Raw genomic sequence first — 19,503 nt, 5'->3', positions numbered from 1 at the left:
CTCGATCCCAGAACCCTGAGATCATGACCCAAGCCGAAGGCAGAGGCTTAACCCACTGAGCCACCCAGGCGCCCCATGCTTAACTTATTTCACTCAGCACAATCTCCTCCAGTCCTGTCCATGTTGATACAGAAGTTGGGTATTCATCCTTTCTGATGGATGCATAATACTCCATTGTATATATGAACGATATCTTCTTTATCCGTTCGTCTGTTGAAGGGCATCTTGACTCTTTCCACAGTTTGGTGATTGTGGTCATTGCTGCTATGAATATTGGGATACACATGGCCCTTCTTTTCACTGCATCTGTATCTTTGGGATAAATACCCAGTAGTGCACTCTTTCTGTGAAGTTGGCATTATCCTGGTCCCCAAACCAGACAAAGACCTATCAAAAAGGAGAATTTCAGAGCAATATCCCTGATAAATATGGATACCAAGATTCTCAACAAGATCCTAGCTAATAGGATCTAACAGTACATTGAAAAGTTTATCTATACCATGACCAGGTGGGATTTATCCCTGGGATACAAGGGTGGTTCAACATTCGCAAATCAATCAATGTGATAGAACAAATCAATGAGAGAGAAGAACCACGTGGTCCTCTCAATTGATGCAGAAAAAGCATTTGACAAAATACAGCATCCGTTCCTGATTAAAACTGTTTAAAGTATAGGGATAGAGGGAACATTCCTCAACTTCATAAAATCTATCTATGAAAAACCCACAGTGAATATCATTCTCAATGGGGAAACACTGACAGCCTTCCCTATGAGATCAGGAACGTGACAAGGATGCCCACTCTTGCCACTGTTGTTCAACAAGTTCTGAATGTTTTTACACTGATATACATAGAATTATAAGATCAGCAGGAGAAATCAGTAAATTTGTGTGAGGACTTTTCCTGGTGGTCTCACCTGAATATTCACTCAATCTTTATTTTTTTCCTGTTCAATAAAATTTGGGATGCACCACTATCTTTCTCTTATCTAGACTATAGTCTCTAGTCGAGACTTCTAGGTGATGAGGTGAGGCAGCCCTGCTCTCTCACAGACTATCTAATTGTGGACATTCTTTATGTCATAGAAAAATGTCATGTCCTTTTTTCTGTTGTAACATGTGCCCTGGCCTGCTCTGTTTTTTCACATTTCCTACCCCATCCAACATTTGCCTTCTATTATTTTCTGATAGACTGGGAGAATTAAAACCACTTTTTGTGGTTCATAACTCTCAGAATCCACACATGTACCTGCAGATATCTGAGCAAACCAGGGCCAAGAGGAGGAGAAAATAGAGGCAGAGGACACTATGCTCCCCAACTTCCTTGAGACACAGGCTGATCTTATTTTATAGTTGTGTCATCACCACATTTTGACTCTAATACCTAGGAAGGAAGAAGTCTTGGAGATGAGACATAGGGTATTGTCTGAGCAGCTTAAGTGTCTCTCTCGAGGAACATGAGGATTTTGAACTAAGTCTCTGGGATGAGTTCTGTGGGGTCCACTGATGCTCTGAAATTATAAAGAGTTATTATTATAGGAAGCAATTCAGAGCATCCTCAGGGTTAAAAGGCAGGCTGGGTTAGACTCACAGAAACGCCTTGATTAAATTTCCTCTTAGAATTCAAGCTGTGAGACTCTTTTTTTTTTAAAGATTTTATTTAATTATTTGAGAGAGAGACAGTGAGAGAAAGCATGAGCAAGGAGAAGGTCAGAGAGAGAAGCAGACTCCCTGTGGAGCTGGGAGCCCAATGCAGGACTCAATCCCGGGACTCCAGGATCATGACCTGAGCCGAAGGCAGTCGTCCAACCAACTGAGCCACCCAGGCGTCCCAAGCTGTGAGACTCTTAAGCATAGGAAACAAACTGAGGGTTGCTGGAGGGGACAAGGGTGGGGGGATGGGGTAACTTAGTGATGGAGGGCATAAGGATGCAATGAGCACTGGGTATTATATAAGACTGATGAATCACTGACCTCTACCACCAAAACTAATAATACGTTATATGTTAATTGAATTTAAAATAAAAATAAATAAATTTAAAATAAGAATTCAAGCTGCAGAAAGCACTGGTTAGGTCTCCCACACATGGGGGAAATCTCTGGCAAAGACCCTCCTTGAATCTCACAAATGTTGTACTTTGCTCTCTGATCATCCTGACTTGAGAAAGTCTTCCTTTCCTCACCCTCTGAGCCCTGATAATGTTCATAATTAGTAGCATTCAGTTGATATTAAATGTCTGATACCCTTACTCTTTTTATCATGCATGAGTACAGTGCTTCCCTCCGAAGCCTGAAGATCACTGCCTTCCTTACACAGCTGTGAATTTATTCACTTGTATTCCCAGGGCAGCAACTTTCATACTAACTCTGTGTCACCCAGCTGAGGAATACATTCACGGAGATATACCTTTGAAGAGGGGGGAATGTGGGGAATTTGACTAGGTAGATCTGTCTAATCATGGAAACTACTGAAGACTGTTTTAGGCACAGAATTGATAGGCAGATTGAAAAGGGGAAGTTGACCAGATTACCTAAATTTCCTTTCAACTTTTAAGATTTTAAAATTTAATCCAAAGACTATTTCCTGAGGAAAATGAAGACCCCAAGCCCACTCCTGCTATGTGAGGAGGGAGAACTGACCAAGAGCCGAGGTACTGGGAATTATGCCCAGTCATTTTCTATTGGGTTTTAATTGGTGACATCATCCCCTCTGTGGCTCTTCTGCCTCCCACATTAGTTGAGTGCCTTATGATTTTCTTTCACATTTTATTGTTCCATCAGTCCTTGAGGATAGCTGTAGAAGAGGAAGTAATTCAGTTTTATATTTTCCAAGAGAAACTTTGATAACCTATTTCTTTTGTTTTAGGCCCTTCGTCCTGAAAGTCTTTCCACTTCTGTCCTCCAAGATGCAACTTTTTCCCTTGTTCTCCTCTTTATAACTAATGGTTCAAATTAAAATGTCTTCTTTCCAGTCATTCTTCAGATATCTATATTCTTTGGGTCCCACTGGGGATGTCTTGTACACTGTTGGATACACTGAAGCTCAAAGGAAAAGCCAGGGGTGCCTGGGTGGTTCAGTCAGATAAGCATCTGCCTTCAGTTCAAGTCATGAATTGGGGGCCTGGGATCAAACCCCTCATCGGGCTCCGTGCTTAGTATGGAGTCTGCTCTTCCCTTTCCCTCTGCCCTGTACCCTAGTCATGCTTTCTCTGTCTCTCTCTCTCTCTCAAATAAATAAAATCTTAAAAAAATAGGGAAAGCCGGGGCGCCTGGGTGGCTCAGTGCGTTAAGGCCTCTGCCTTCAGCTCAGGTCATGATCCTGGGGTCCTGGGATCGAGCCCTGCATTGGGCTCTCTGCTCGGCAGGGAGCCTGCTTCCCTTCCTCTCTCTCTGCCTGCCTCTCTGCCTACTTGTGATCTCTGTCTGTCAAATAAATAAATAAATAATCTTAAAAAAATAGGAAAAGCCAGGACTGGAGTTATGAATTTGGGAGCCATGATTTTATGGATGGCATTTGCAATCATGGATTAGATGTGCTAAGGAGGGAGAGAAGACAAAGGGGGGTGCATGCAGAGAAGAGATAGGGGCAGAAGCTGGATTCTGGAGTACTCTAACATTTGAGTTCTGGCAAAGGAGACCAATGATGTGGAAGAGAAACCAGGGAGGATGGTGTCCTGGAAAGCAGGTGACAGTGGGGTCAGGGAAGACAGAAGAAGAGGTACTTTGAAGAGAACCCCTCAGCTGTCATTGGAAGTAGATAGAGTAAGTCAAGGACCAAGAGATGAGTGTTTGGCAACATGGACTCTTCCTAGTATTTGTAAGAGTTCACTTAGCACAATGAGCTCAGGTATCACCATGAATCTGGTGTCACCAGTATCTTTCAGTTTTGTTTTTCTTTTAAAGTAGGCTCCATGCCCAGTGCAGAGCCCAGTGTAGGGCTCAAAGTCACAACTGTGAAATCAAGACCTGAGCTGAGTTCAAGAGTTGGACACTCAACCAACGGAGTCACCCAGGCACCCCAATAACTTACAGTTTTATAACTTTAGTTCTGATTTCTGTCCAGGCCTTCATTTATCTCTTTCAGTTGTAACTGCAGCTGAGAGGCAACAAAGAGTAGTATAAAGAGCGTTGTCTTTGGTTTTGGATTTGTCTTGGTTTTAACACCATAACTTACTAACTGTGTGTCCTTGGGGAGTCACTGAACTCTATGAGACTCAGTTTCCTCATTTATAAAAATGGGGATACCAAAGCACAGTTGATAAGTTTTTATGGAGATTCAAGAGCTGATAGTCATGGTAATCTAGAACTCTTTTTAATCACCTCTGAGTCCCCAGTGCCTAACTCAGAATCTGACACATGGTAGGTATTCAACATATGTCTGTTGCAGAAATAAATGAGATGTCTGACTCTTACTAAATAGGTAAATAACAAATATTCATTACTTTTTTTTTTCTTTACTTCCCTCTCTATTTTTTCTTGATTACATATGACCCCACTACAAAACCTAAACTCCTTGTTCATGAAGTGTGTTGAGCATTCTTTCCTCTTTATTGAGAGATTGTTTGCCCATGCCTTTATTCATAACATTAACTGATTATCTAAAATATTAATTTTTAAAATATGAGAGCATATTTTAAAAGATGATTATTAGTAGTAGTCTGGGTTGTCATTGGGCCCATGTGGTCATTGGCTTCTGGTCATGTCTGTCGCATTTACTCTGTTTCATACCTGTCTCTCCACAACATTTGCTTGGCTTATCTTCTAAGGGTATTTTTCAGGGAGCTTTCTGAGTAAGATGAGTGGCGATTTCAGTGACAGTAATACCCAAGTGTTTAACATAGTTAGACAATGACTTTCACATTTTGGGAAAAGGAATGAATTTTCAGGGAGTTTTTTTTGGCTGGCATGTCAAGCAGTTTATAGTAGGCTGAATTTAAGCTGGACTAGCAAACAATGGTAATTCTTTGAGAAACTATTCCTCAGTTGCGAATTGAATTTGAAGAATGTGCAAAAGATCCCACAAAAACCTGGAAAGTACTGGTGTCTAGTGGGATCTCTGATGACGGTCAACAGTAGGCATGAGCTCTGTATTCCTTTTCAATCCATAGGTATTTTCGCTTCTCGGTCTCTTGTTTTCTTACTTTTTTTTTTTAAATAAATATATCTGTCCAATAACTCCAGTTCCATTTCCCTAAATCATTCTGGAAAGCTGATGGTTTATATCGGGAAACATTCTTGTCTTTTCTCTGGAAGAGTAGCTTTTGCTTATATTAGTTCCTGAACAAAACGGCCAAGAGCTTTAAAACTTTAAATCCTAACAATCAAATTCTGCCAGCTTTGTGGGTTAAGTTTACTCTAATTTTTGGCTGCATCATTTTCTGGACAGATGTACTGACTCAAGTCTGTGGCATACTGACAAATAAAGTATTGACATTGTCAAAATCAAATTCCCAGACCAGGTCCCTTAACAACAACAACAGAAATAAATTAAGTTAAAACAAAGCAGCCCTCACTTAGAAATCAAGAGAAAAAGTGGCTTGATTTTATGGGTCCAGAAATGATGACACCAGGTAGCAATGGACTGGGTACTAACGGCATAATATCTGATAAACGCTGGCTAAACAGGTAAGAGAATTGTTTATCTCACTCATCAATAATCTCAGGAGCATAGAGGCTAACCAGGTTCTTTCCATTTTTCTAGTCTGCCATCCTAGGCTGGGCCATTACACCCAGGCTTGTCACCTCATGTTCCAAAATGGCTGCTGCCTGGTTAGGTGTCATGTTGACATCCCACGGGGGAATAAAGGAAGGTACAAAAGGTCAAAAGCACAAGACAGCGGGTCCTATCCCCTTTATAACACTTTCCTGGAAATGATAGCAGTAACTTCCTCTTAAGTGTCATTGGCTAGAATGGATCACATGACCACCCATGGCTACTGGGAAGGCTGAAGGATCATGGATATTTAGCATCCCAGTTTCTATTGTGGAAGAAGTCAAGGGAGGAAGAAGCCAGAAATGGATCTGCCATGACACTTTCTGAATTTAGTGCAAGTTTTAAACTGTCATAAATTAGTTGGGAAACTGGCCATTCTTGAGTGAAACTAATAAAAATTCAACTTAAAACATCTCAGAAGACATCTTGAGGGAGAAGGCAGATTCACTTTAAGAGTATTCTTTGGGCTTGATCATTTGATTTTAGTTTTTCCACTTGCTGCTTGTTTTGAAACAATTCCTTGCTGCTTCATTTTGTTGTCCATTTTGTGTGTTTTCCTGCTTTATAGATCTTCCCCAAGGTGGCTGACAGGGAGGAAGGAAGATAATGAAAGGGATTTATGTGAGGTAAACTATATTAACACATATTCTGCCTCTACAATACAAATAAACAATATAATACAATACAAATACAATACAGTACAAATAAACAATACAATAAACAATACAATACAATACAAATAAACAACCCCCAATACAATATACAAATATACAATACAATACAATTACAATACAAATAAACAACCTAGAATCTAGAACATTCTCGGGACGCCTGGGTGGCTCAGTGGGTTAAGCCTCTGCCTTCAACTCAGGTCGTGGTCCCAGGGTCCTGGGATCAAGCCCCGCATCGGGCTCTCTGCTCGGCGGGGAGCCTGCTTCCCCCTCTCTCTCTGCCTGCCTCTCTGCCTACTTGTGATCTCTGTCTGTTAAATAAATAAATAAAATCTTAAAAAAAAAAAGAATCTAGAACATTCTAGGCAGAAATTTCCCATAGGAAACCATAAACCCTTGAGGGTAGTGAGATGGCATTTGAATGACAGCCTTTTTTGGGTGCAGGTGGCCTTGGGTGGGAGCTTGGGGGTCAACTCCTAAGGAGAAAGGGACACAGGAAAGAAAGTACAGCCCATGCAACACTGGGGATCTTTCCTTGGGAAGTTCTCATGTCCTGGCAGGAGTGCTGGGCAGCCTAGGGCATGGCCAGCTTATGTGCAACACTACCACGCCCCCTTGCCCCCCACCCCCACCTCCACCCCACCCCACAACCCAGGGAAGCAGGTTACCAAAGCTACATATGAAGATGCCTCTTTCTGTGACATGTAGCCACCTGAGAATTGCCCCAGGTGAAAATGCTTGCGCAGAGGCAGAGGAAGGTGATGGCAGTGCTAACTGTCTGGGGAGCATAGAAATGGACTCAGACAAACTCTACTCAAGTTTGGCCAGTGGCATGAGTTTTGAGATTTGGATGGCTTCATTTGGCTTCTTTGAGCTGATGGAGAAAAAATGTGATTCACAATTGTGTTCGGTGACCATCTAGTGCCCTTATAAGCTCATTGGCATGTACGCCTGTGAATTTGTCCATTTATTCTGAATAAAATGATGCTTTGTTGTGATCAAAATACTGGAATAGCCTGAGGGTTTGGGGACAAGGGCAGGGAACTCAGGTTTAGCTGAGGAGAGAGGTGAGCAGAGCATACACTGAGCCTAGTGGCCTCACTCATCCCTCTGTTGATTAGGACAGTCTGCCGGCAGTGAGGGTCAGGGTGCCCCAGCCACACACCAGAGCTGTCTGGGGCATTATGAGTCTTCTGGTTTCTCACTCTACTTGTGTATGCCCTCAATAGGTGAACGTGACAGGACACGTTGGGCATGGGGGTGGGACCCAGTAACAGGAGAGCACATTGGGACAAGGGAAGGTGGATTGGGTTTTGAGGAATGCAGGCCAGGGATAAAGTCTGGAGAGCCCTGGCTGCCCTCAGATCTCCCGAAGGACCTGGGACATCTGCTTGCCTTGGTGTATCTCTCTGACTCGAGGATAGTGCTGTGTGGCTTCCCCATGGTGGGGTCAGAGGTCTTTCTGGTCTTTGGAGTGTTTTTTATTTTTTTTAAATTTCTCTGTATCTTCACCAACACTTTTTTTTTAAAAAGATTTTATTTATTTATTTATTTATTTGAGAGAGAGAGAGAGAGAGAGAGAGAGAGAGCGCATAAGCAGGGGGAGCAGCAGAGGGAGGGTGAGAAGCAGGCTCCTGCTGAGCAGGGAGCCAGATGTGGGACTCGATCCCAGGATCCTGGGATCATGACCTGAGCCAAAGGCTTAACCAACTGAGCCACTCAGGTGCCTCTGGAGTGTTTTTTAAGTTTAAAGACTCCAAGGACCTAGACTTCCAGACCTAGGTTTTATTTTTTAAAGCAGTTATCCATAGAGAAACATGCCAACTGTGGAAAACAATTTTATTGAACCCCATTCATATTGTGAAATGTCAGAAGAGGAGCCAGGCCATTATTTGAATACTCAGACTATGTCTACCCAGCCCTAGTCTTCCAGGTGGAAAATGCCGTCAACCGTATGTAGATTATACTTATATCAGTTTTTTTTCACACCATTGCAAAACAACCTGTATTTGCCCTTTTTTGTTTTGTTTTGTTTTGTTTTTTGGTTGTCCTTGTTTGTTTTTGAGGGGAGCATCATAATTATTTGGCAAATATAATTCCATCCATTTGACAAGTTATTAAAAGTTGGCCGGGCATTCCAGTGTTTTGCCCATGTGTTGCCGACCATCTGGTTGTTTCTACATTTGTGACTATTCCTTTTATGTCTGGTATCTTATGGATAAGGGCTGAATTTTTCCACCTTTCCTTGGAATTATAGTCTCAAAGTTGTAGATCACACTGATTCAAACCCACCCCCCCACCCCGGTTTACATCCTAACCTTTTCTGGCTTATTGATTGAATTTTTGGTCAAACACTCATGGTTGCATCTGTGTTTTCTTCATTTCAGTCTGGGAAGTATTTGGCGGTTTCCAGTGGAAAGTAAAACTTGCATTTCAAACACAGACAAAGTAGGGAGACTTAAATAAACACGAAGGTTTTGTTGCATTAAAGAGCAATCCTTAGTATACTTAAGAAATAATTTTAAAATTTTTGGGGTTTTAAGGGACTAGTTTCTTTCTTTTTTTTAACATCTTAATTTTATTTTATTTTTCTCAGTGTTCCAAGATTCACTGTATTAGTTTATATCAAAAGCTCTTAACATTCCTTTGGGGGTTTCCTTCTTAACCAAGTTTGTCTACTCCTCTCCTCAGCATCAACTGCCAGACTGCGTGGGCTGCACAGAGCCCTCAGCTAGGAATGGCAGCCATCCCTGGCTGGTATTTGCTTTAATTTTTTTTTGGGGGGGGGGTGTCTGTCTGCACACTGGCAGCGTTTTGTGACTAAACGTACTGGCTACTGGGGTAGCTTCAAGAAAGTTATTTTTGACTTTCATAGAAGATCTTGATTAATCCATCAGGGTCTGACTGCAAGTGGCCAAAACCCCAACTTGAACTCATATAAGTCCCCAAATTCATTGTTTTGTGGAGGTGTATGTCCTGAAGTGAGGGGGTTCAGCTGGCCTTAAGGATTGAACCTTGGAACCAGGACTCTAACAGCCTCTGGACACTCTGACCATTTCTGGTTTCTTCTCCGTGTGACATGAAAGCTGTCACTAACAATTCTAAGATGCTGCCGCCACAGCCTCATGACTAGAAAGCAGAGGCGGTGCCCAGGGTCTGGTTCCAGTTAGAACGATTCCAGTGAAGTCTCCTGAGCCATCTGAGCTCACATGAACAGAAGTCTATTACCAGAACCAGGAGAGACTTCACTGGAGAGACAAACATAATATGTGTTTTTTACACTGCACATTTTGGATTTGCTGGCTTATAGAGATTTGAGGGTCTTGGGGCTCTTTAAGAATTTAGGCAGGTGGAAGACTTTGGATTTGATTATTTTTACATCAGGGAATCCTGAAGAATTCACACCAGTACCAGAGAAGGATGGCAGGGGCTCTGACCCCATCTGGGCACTAAATGAATCTCCTCTGGCCGAGGCTAGACAGAACGGGAAGTAAGAGTGGAAAGAAACTTAGACCTCAATTTCTTTAGATTTTAAGCTGTAAGACCCAGAAGGCTTCACTCTTGCACTCTAAATTTTCCTTAGGAATTTCATAATGGGATGAACTTACATTGAAATTGGAACATTTTTATATTGCTGGTATTATATTATCAGAATATGTGTATGATATATCATCCCATTGCTTAAACTCTGGTGGACTACTTTGGACAGCATGGACTGGTCAAAATATGAGATTGGAAAGGACAGGCAAGAGTGGATTTTTAGCCTAGAGGTCAGTGTGGCTTTGGAGTTGACCAAATGAGGAAGGCTCATTCTTTGGAGTGAGCCTTCCTCATCTCAGAGCTTTTTGGGGTCTGGAAGGATCCCCAACTTTCACCCCAAGAGCATAATAATGGGACAGTGATTAGTCCTGCAGAGGCCCCTGAAGGTGGGACAAGTGGTCTTGATCCTCTCTCTGAGGAAGCAGCCACACTTGACTCAGGTTAATGGTCATGCCCAGTGGGGCCAGCGAATAGCCTGCTGGACATGTTAAGGGGACTTCCATTTTCCTCACCTCATGTTTCACTTCTGGCCTCTGGCCTCATGCTGTGCTCCCTATCCTCCCTGAGACTTGCTGTATCTGAGGCTTGAGGGACTAGAGTCCAGTCTCTCTTGGTCTACTCTCTCTACTCCATGGTATTAATGCGTTGGAAGACACAGGCATATGAGCGTCCTCTTCAGGTCTGCCTTCCTGGTGGAAGGCTGCATTTGGTTCCTCTCTGACTTCTACATGGGAAGGCACTGGGTGGTGTCTCAGGGCTGTTGTTCTCCCCCCACCTGTGAGGCAGTGGCCCCGAGGGGTCTGCTCTGTAGGCTTGGCTTTCCCCTCTGTGTCCTGAGGGGAGGGAGACAGGAAGCACGGTGATGGTCCCATGTCAGATCCGCCCTCTCTAATGTAACCTTATCGATAATAAACCTGATGGCTTGATTTTTTTTTTTTCACCAATTCAGAGACTTTGATGAAGTCATGAAACAAAGAAACTAGCAAACCAGCACTTTGGATCCAGAAATATTCATTTACTGTTTTGAATCACAGTCCTCACTCAAGGCATGATTTCTCCATGAATTGTGTGCATTTTGGATTACTTTTACCATTGATTCATTTTATCAACTGATTGTGAACTTCCCTTCCTTTATTCTGAGAAATAGCCCTTCTCAGAATTCCCTTGCTAGGAATTATGTATTTTTGTTCGTTGTGGTTGTGCCTGTACACTTGCGGATGGGTGGTGGTGTCTGAAGCAAGGCAAAGAGAAGTGAGATACTGAGTTTCACTTTAAACACGTTCCAGTTGGAACTCACATGGGACCCTCATGTAGACAGTAGGGACTGTTGGTCTGGGATGGTTAGGCCAGTGCTGGACATGTAGCTGTCATCGATTTTGCTAGTAGCCAAAGCCTGTGTAGCATCCCGTACTCCCTTCCCCAAAGCCATCCTGGGATGGGCCTTCCTTTCTTCTCTGGAACCCAGGCCAGCTTTTATTTTTCAGAGCCTTTATGCCTCTCAAGGAACAGAGGGAGGTCTGACAGTGAGATATGAGTCCTTGAACAGATCTGTACCTAAAGTGAGTAAGATGCCAGAGTGGGAAGGTGAGCAAGGGCCAGGTGAGGTGTTATATCCCTATCCACTGTGAGAAATGAGCCCTGCAGATGTTGGTCAGGCCAGCCTGGCCCTGGGAATCTAGCTCTGGCTTCCCAAGGGCATTCTTCAGCCCTGGAGAACCCCTTGAGGTCACTCTGTGAAAGCTGAAGACCTAATAAAGACAGACATTCCAGAGTCATTGGAATTTTGGTCTCCATCCTTGAACAAAAGTGGATTCATACTTTGACCCTGGAAATAAACTGGCCTCCTAGAGCACTCTTGGATAAGACCGGAAGTTTGGAGGAGGCCACTACAATTCTAGGTGCTGACTGTGTCCATATTGTCTGTTCCCGAACAAACCAGTAGAGGTCTCATTGGAGCCATGGCTCTAAAACATCCAGCCTGGCAATTGCTGGGCATCTGAAAGATCACCAAAATACCATTGCCGCTTGGTACTTGGCAAAATATCCTTGAATCTGGATAATGTTTACTGGCATGAACTATGGAAGTGACTTTCTCATGGTATGAAATTGCTGGAGTCATAGCAGACTCTACTCGCTTCCTTCTTCTGTCCGGATCATCTTATCATCTGCTCCATTCAAAGACTCCTTGAATGGGGAGAAATGGGAAAAGGCACGGGCAGAAAATTCTTTTGACTTAACCTAGCATCCCTTAGGTTGCCGCTTAAGCTCATTTCCTCATTTTGTATCCTGGGGAGAAGGAAAAAACAACTTGTTATAGCCCTAACCTGTCATGGAGGCTCTGTGAGGTTACCTCCCCATGTTCCCTTTGCTGGGTCATAGAATTCCTGTTGTCTTGACTTTGGGTTTTTTCCTTTTTAGAGAGGCAGTTCATGGGATTTATAGTTTTAAAGAATGTACCCGGTATCATCTTTATCAGATAAGAATACAGAAAACTGCTACAAAATGTTATGTGTGGCATTTATCTAGCAGAGAGGGTGGTCTGGTCTAAATTTCTAAGAACAGTTAGAATAAATCAGGAATCACTTTGTCACATTTCATCCTTTTGCTCCCAGAATACTGATCCCACAGCACAGAATCAGAATGCAGTCTGCAGACCTGGAAACCAATTTCACAGACTTTATGCCTTGACTGCACATGTAAGGAATGAAATCAGGAGACCTACAGAAACAATCATCAAGAATAGAACATATGGTCACATTTCTAGTCCCAAGAAGAAGCTTTCTGTCAAGTAATTCAAGTGCACATACATTGATTTGTGCCTGCCCAGACTGACTGTTCCACTGGTAGATGATGGTTTGATGAGTTCTCTGAGAGTGAGGGGCTCTGGGTGGGGCTGGACAGCAAAAATGGCTTTCCACCCAGCCCTCTCTCCTTCTCTTCTTCCAATTCTTTCTAAGCAGACACAGATGATGTTTACCAGGAAGCATAAAAAATGATACCAGTTTGAAATATCAAAGTAGATAACAATCCAGGGCGTGAAAATATCTGCTAATCAAGCAACCATACAGTTTGTTTAACTGACCCAATTTGTGTGTGCTGGGAGGGGAGGGTGGGAGGAAGTGTCATGGTAGATTGGCCTAGCACCTTTGGAAAACCTTAAATTCAGGACTTATCTTAAGGAAACTGAAGGAACTGCCTTGAAAATGTGATTTCCAGGTCTCCCAGAGATCTTTATTCACAAATGACCTTCATTAGGCAACTCTCTGAGGCCTAAATTGTCACTATTAGAAAAGTCTTTGGTCTTAAGTTTTGTCATAAGAATGCAAATGTCCCTGAGAGAGCACATGCTCTGCTTCTTCCATTCCTTCCAGAAAGGGGGGAGGATGAGGACACCCAGCGCAAGGTGCCATGACGGTGTATGGGGGGCAGGAGTGTCCCCCAGAGAGGAAAGTGGCATGGTGGGAGAGATGATAAACCCCGCTCTGGAGGCTCGTAATTTGTTTTAGAATGGTGGTGGCTTCCTAAATTAATTAATTTTCGATAGCAGTGGTCACAGGTCATATCCGGGCAGGAGCGGCTTCTGAGGGTCTGTGAGCTGGGAAGGGAGAGCTGGGCTTGGGAATTGAACAAAGCAGGGCTTGCCTTTGGCTCCAGCTCTGGTGCAGCTGTGTGACTCTGGGTGAACCCTAACCTTGCTCCCGGCCTTCTTTCTTCGTCTGGAATATGGAGGGAATAAATGACACCTCCCAGGTGGTGTGTGTTCTGAGCACCTCATGTAACTCTGGGTTAGGTGCTCAGAGTAGTGGGAGGTGGGTGGTGGACACTCCGTAACCGCCCCACCTCCGGTCCATTTGTATTTACCATCGTTGCACACCATATGGCTTTTCTCTCAGCATACAAATGCTGGCTCAGGCAATTATCAAGTGGAGACATGCTGACGGTACTTGGTCATTGGCAAGAAAAGAACAAACAAACCCATGCACAGACACAGTTGGAAGCTCCGATTGTGTAAGTCCCGTAAACGATAGTCATTCGATTTTGGCAACCCAGAGGTATTTCCCCCTTGCCCTTCTTTACTTTGCATATCTCTGTGCATATGCTCCTTGAAGGTTTGGAATGTCTCCCCATATGCTGGGCTGACGGAACGGTTTGAATGTGGATTCTCATATAAGCTGGAAACCCTTCTAGGCTGCGTCCAAGGATAGATGCAAGGCAGGGCTGGGAAGAACAGTGAGTATATTTATAAACTGGTCTTCTCTTCAGAGTATCAGTAATTAAATTCAATCGTTTTCAGGCCTAGGCAGATGGTACTGATTTTTTACTGATTGAATCATTACACCCAAGAGAAGATGTGACAGTGCTTGGGGGTCACTGACCTCTTGTTTTCGGCTGTGTGTCCAGGACATAACTTTCCCTTAGGGAGATTTGGAAGCGAACTATAGAGAAAAACGTCATTCGCATATTCATTTGTTTGTTTCCTTCCTTAGGAGGATGCCCAACTGTGAGCATCCCTTTGCCATTTTGGGGGGGGGAACCTTGCTTTGCTCTTGAACACCTTTCAGTCTATGTGAAATACTGAATTCCTGGGACTGATTGCTGCTGTTGGAGGAAATAGGGATCACAACTAGAAAAAAGCTGGTTAGTCAGATGGCAGGGAAAGAGGAGAGGTTTCATAGTGAAGTCTTGGGGGAAAGAAAGGAAACTTAGAGAAGGGAACCCCAGTCCTCTGGCTAAGTAAGTTCTGGAAGGTTTCTCCTGGGTGAGGAGGGAAGGGTACATGAGAATGATTGAAGAGTAACCATGATTGCTATTATATTCCAAGAAAGTCACCGGCGCCTTGTGTGTACAATGTCCTCAACTCAAAATTTTGTAGCAAGCACTAGGTTTCTTGTCTATGATTTCTCCCATTGTGGGTTTATGGGACCCTCGTCCCTGGAACCGGGGAGGGGAGGCTTTGTGGATTTTGCTTCTTGCATGGAGTCTGACAACATGCTTTTGTCTCCAAAATAGGCACTCTTTCTTTACTGCCTTGACATCATCAGATTCATTCTCTTCTTTTTTTTTTTTTAAGGTTATATTTATTTGACAGACAGAGATCACAAGTAGGCAGAGAGGCAGGCATAGAGAGAAGGAAGCAGGCTCCCTGCTGAGCAGAGCCTGATGTGGGGCTCGATCCCAGGACCCTGGGACTATGACGTGAGCTGAAAGTAGAGGCTTAACCCACTGAGCCACCCAGATGCCCCCAGATTCATTCTCTTCTTTTCCATTCCTTGGATTTCTTTGAGTGGGACCATATGAGTTCTCCTTTTCCATGGTGTTACTCCTGAGGCAGTGGGGCAATTTGGGGAGGGATGAGTGATGTATGCCAGCATCATCTGTGCTTATGGTGTTCAGAATTTTCATCCAGTATTAAAATCACATATTAACCAATCCATGTGTCATCACATGAAAAAATTCATTTTTTTTCATGTTACTCAGTTTAAAGGTTTTCTGGGTTTCTTAGATTACTTTTCTCTTTCCTGAGAGGTCCTTCCATCATTGAATAAACAGTTTCAGATCCAGGTTTGCCTAAAATTTGTTTGACTGTTGTGTGAATGTTTAGCGTCTACTTATACTATGCGATGTTGCAGGATCTGTTACAATGCGAGCTGAGAGGTTTTGTTTGACAAAATGTTATGTTTTGTTTGGGTTATTTTTCAAAATCAAGAATACATTTGTGGAACCTCATAACTGAAGATAAAAATGTAACTATGCTTCTTAATAACTTGTTTTTCTTCTGGGACAAAATATGGAAACATTTAAATTAGCTCTATGCAGATGAACCAGAGGTTTTCCTCCCTTTCAAGGTATTGATGATCTTGGTTTTTTTCTTTGTGGAAATGAATGCTTTGGATACAATGGATAGTCATCCTCATCATGACAATTTTATGTTGTTCTTTTTGGAGGTACTTTAAAGATCATCCATCTGGACCTTACAGAATATACTAAGAGCTTATTTGATATATGAATGCCTCTGGAGAGTGTGTCAAATTATGAATTCTTATTCCTGCACTAGCAAGGCAACATGATCAAGCCAGAGAATGCCTAGAGTTTGTTTTGATTTGTTTCACTTTTGTTTTAAATTTACCACCCACCGTTATCCAAAACACATGAAAGTTGTGGGTTTGATATGTTTGTTTTGCTCTCATACTATAACGATGTTCAATCATGACTATACTTAAAGTCTTTAGGACCAGACAAATTAAAAGTCATTTGCTCTTTTGATAACAATATCAGAGAACATTGGGAAAAAATTCGTTTTCACAATCTGCCGCTCCCATAAGTTGATAGTTGCGCTGTTTGCATAGCTGACCACCCACTGAAGCCAAGGCATGTGAAACTGCTGTCCACTAAAATGGGCCTGAAAGTCACGTGGGACCCACCCAAAGATGCTACCAGTAGACCCGTGGAGCATTACAACATTGCCTATGGGAAGTCACTGAAAAGTCTTAAATACATCAAGGTGAATGCTGAGACGTACTCCTTCCTTATTGATGATGTGGGTAAGTGACACTCTGGTCTTGTTCCCAGTCAGAACTAACTGTACATCAACATTCTCAGTTCCCTTCTTAGGTAGGGTGGCTATTTGTGAGACACAGTGTGGCCAGGCTCCAGGAAACTCATGGTTCGTTGAGAACAGGTAGCCAAGGTCATGAGGCTGTTGCTCAACCTTTATCTTGCCCCTGGACTTCCTCATTCTGCATTTTAACTCAAGTATTTCTGGATAGCTCTCCAAATAGATCTAGGAAACCAGCATTTTTAGTTTCTGAATGTGATTTTGGAAAACATGTTGGTACTTTGTTTCATAGGAACTTAACTACTTTGTAGCCTAATCTTGAGATTTCTAATTTATAAATCAATTAGAGATTACTCAAATAATATGTCCCTGTGAGGGTGTGTGTGATATGTCACACTTAGCCACATCTGGTTCAAAGATGCGACATCCCTCCACCCCATTAAAGTTGATTCTGAAAGTCTGCAATATTTAAAAATTTTCCTAAATATATTGTTTTATTAGTGTAGGCATAGGTGTTTTGAACTTAGCCTTTGATCTGCTTCCTTGGGATCCTCTATCATTTGCTTTTTTGATCCCATGAGCCTGAAACTCGCATTTATTCTACAATCCAACCTCATGATGGATTGTAAGGAAGTAACAGAAGTCAGCATCTCTGACAACCAGGTCTCCTGTGCCAGGTTACCATTTTCCTGCCTTCCTTTAGTGGATCAAAATCAACTTATGGCTCCTCACATTCCTGGCCATAGTCTACACACTTTCTCCCTCTCCACCTCCTGCATATATAACATTATATATGTTAGGCTTTCTGAGTAACGGAGCAGAAAGTATATAGAATGAACATAAAGGGAGCCGGATTTCCTTCTTCTTGGTTCCAGCTAAACGTTCATTTCTCTGAATATTTTCCACATCAGTATGACCCTACAAAGTCCGACAGTGAGGTTAAATGGAGATTCTGTTGGGCCCGAGGCATGAGCCGGGTCATCTTTGCTTGTTCAAAACTTAGGTTGTTATGATCACTGCAGAGAAGAAAAACATGCAGAAAGAGAGCCCTGGAACTTACTGAAAAACAAAGTGTCTCCCAAGTAACTCACTGATGAGTTAACAGGAATCAGAGACATGTGGATTAAATTTCTTTGAAATACGAATTACCTCAGAATGAAGAGAGAAAGTGCCTGGTGAAGCATGATTTTCCATGTGTCTGACCTTAGAGAGCAGTCCCCAGTTAGTCCGTCAGACTGTGCCATACCTGAAATACCACCAGGCCCTCCCGCAGTCAGACAGAGGTCCTACCGACCTGGAGCACAGCAGGGATGCTCGATGGCATTGCCATGTCTTTCCCGTTGGGCCTCTGGCTTGAGAACCGAGGTTCCGTTATGGGAACACTTAACACCTTGAGAAATGTACAGATGCTTCTTGCCTTTGACACAACTAACCCTTATCTCTCCAACTGTCCGTCTGGGCAAATACCAGCAAACTTTCATCTCTCCAAGGAACTGGCACCTTCATTTACTTTTCACAGTAATTCATCTTCAGGAAAACCAGCATTACTGGAGTTTTCCTTTCTGCCTTTGCAAATTCAGGGCTCACTCACACGATAATGTGGCCTCTCGGTTTCTCTTCCCGTCCCACTGACTTCAGGAGCTCAGCCAAAGAGACCACGGCTATTTGAACTTGACCCCTAGATACAAGTCGAAATGAAGCCCAGTTATTTCAAGATTAGCATGTCCAAGTTTCCAGCAGCTGTTTCTCTAGGTCTTTGTTGAAATGGTCAAAGACAACATGCAGACCTAGTAAAGAGAGTATTTTATTATCATAAGGAGAGAATTTCATGAAGCTTTATGTATTGCAATGAAGATTTTCCGTGTGATAAATTTTATGAGTTACCCTGACATTTTCTTTATATTTGTTGGAGATTTCTGTTTGAAGCTTCCAGGGGGAGATATTACTTGCAGTTACTGTCACTGTAGGCTATAAAACACCTAGTTAGTGGATGGTGGCTTCTTATTTCCTACATTAATTTCACAGTTGCAAAAGCCGCTTCTGTTGACTGCTTATGCACCCAGGTTTATTAGACATGCCATGTACTTTGTACTAAATAAATTTTGTGTTCTTTGGGTTAGGTGTATTTCTGTTGCATGAGAGGATTATTAGTGATATTGATTAAAGAGAGAGAGAAAGCTGTAGTTAGACTTGTCACTTAATTCAGATTTTTATATTTGGTTATGTAAGGGAGACAGTTAGTGAATCAAACTGTCATTCTTGGAGATTTGAAATGGTGGCTTGATATAAACCGTATGTTTCAGAGCCGGGGGTAGTATACTTTGTGCTGGTTACTGCAGAAAACCACAATGGAGTGAGCCGTCCAGTTTACAGAGCTGAAAGCCCGCCTGGTAAGTCTTACCTAGAATTGGAGGCTGTATTTTTGTTTCTTAGATGGGGAGAAACATCCCTCTTTGCTTTCTCATATCTATACAAATTTAGAATCTTTAAATTAGAGTTCCTGAGCAAGAATGACTTGTACAGCAAGTTGAAAGGTGGAAAACTAGGAGAGACTTATTCCTTCTTTTAAAGTAATTTTAATGTAGGTTGTTAGTGGTTTGTCCTAAATTTTTTGAGTACTCATTAGAGTAAGCCATGTGCCAAAGACCAAAAGATGTGCTGTCCAGAAAGCTTAGGTGCCTTGTTACTGATGTGGCCTGAGCGGATCCTTTTTTTTTTTTTTTTTTTTTTTGAGGACTGTTGAAAAGACCACTAAACATATATTAGGGCTGCACTGAAATGTGGAAAATCCGATCGTCCTCGTTTCTAACTATGAAGTTGCATTTTCCTCATTTAGGAGGTGAATGGATCCAGATTGATGGTTTTCCCATTAAGGGTCCAGGACCATTTAATGAAACCGTCACAGGTACTATGTCCTCCTTTGGTTCATGTCTTCACTGAAGCACCGTCTCGCAAGAAGGTTGTGCTTCTGTCACACACATTGCTTACCAACCTTCATGTAGTTCCCATCGCTAAACTAACACA

At 42.6% G+C, this 19,503-nt stretch overlaps 1 protein-coding gene across 2 annotated transcripts in view; it reads left to right on the top strand.

Annotated features, from left to right (window-relative positions):
• Positions 1-19,503, top strand: part of LOC111158715 (fibronectin type III domain containing 1) — a 112,153-nt gene that overhangs the window by 12,255 nt on the left and 80,395 nt on the right. The window contains exons 2-4 of one of the 2 annotated variants that reach the window (XM_022520937.1): positions 16,271-16,465; positions 18,783-18,869; positions 19,316-19,384. In XM_022520937.1, the coding sequence (XP_022376645.1) occupies positions 16,318-16,465; positions 18,783-18,869; positions 19,316-19,384 (304 nt within the window). In that variant the 5' untranslated portion in view covers positions 16,271-16,317. Of the gene's footprint in view, positions 1-16,270; positions 16,466-18,782; positions 18,870-19,315; positions 19,385-19,503 lie in introns of those variants that run through there. The other variant, XM_022520936.1, reaches the window with a different exon arrangement.

This window comes from Enhydra lutris, unplaced genomic scaffold (assembly GCF_002288905.1).
Source record: "Enhydra lutris kenyoni isolate GAN:26980312 unplaced genomic scaffold, ASM228890v2 scaffoldscaffold62, whole genome shotgun sequence".
In the NCBI taxonomy this organism is placed as follows: Eukaryota; Metazoa; Chordata; class Mammalia; order Carnivora; family Mustelidae; genus Enhydra; species Enhydra lutris.
This window is presented reverse-complemented; position numbering and strand designations above follow the sequence as displayed.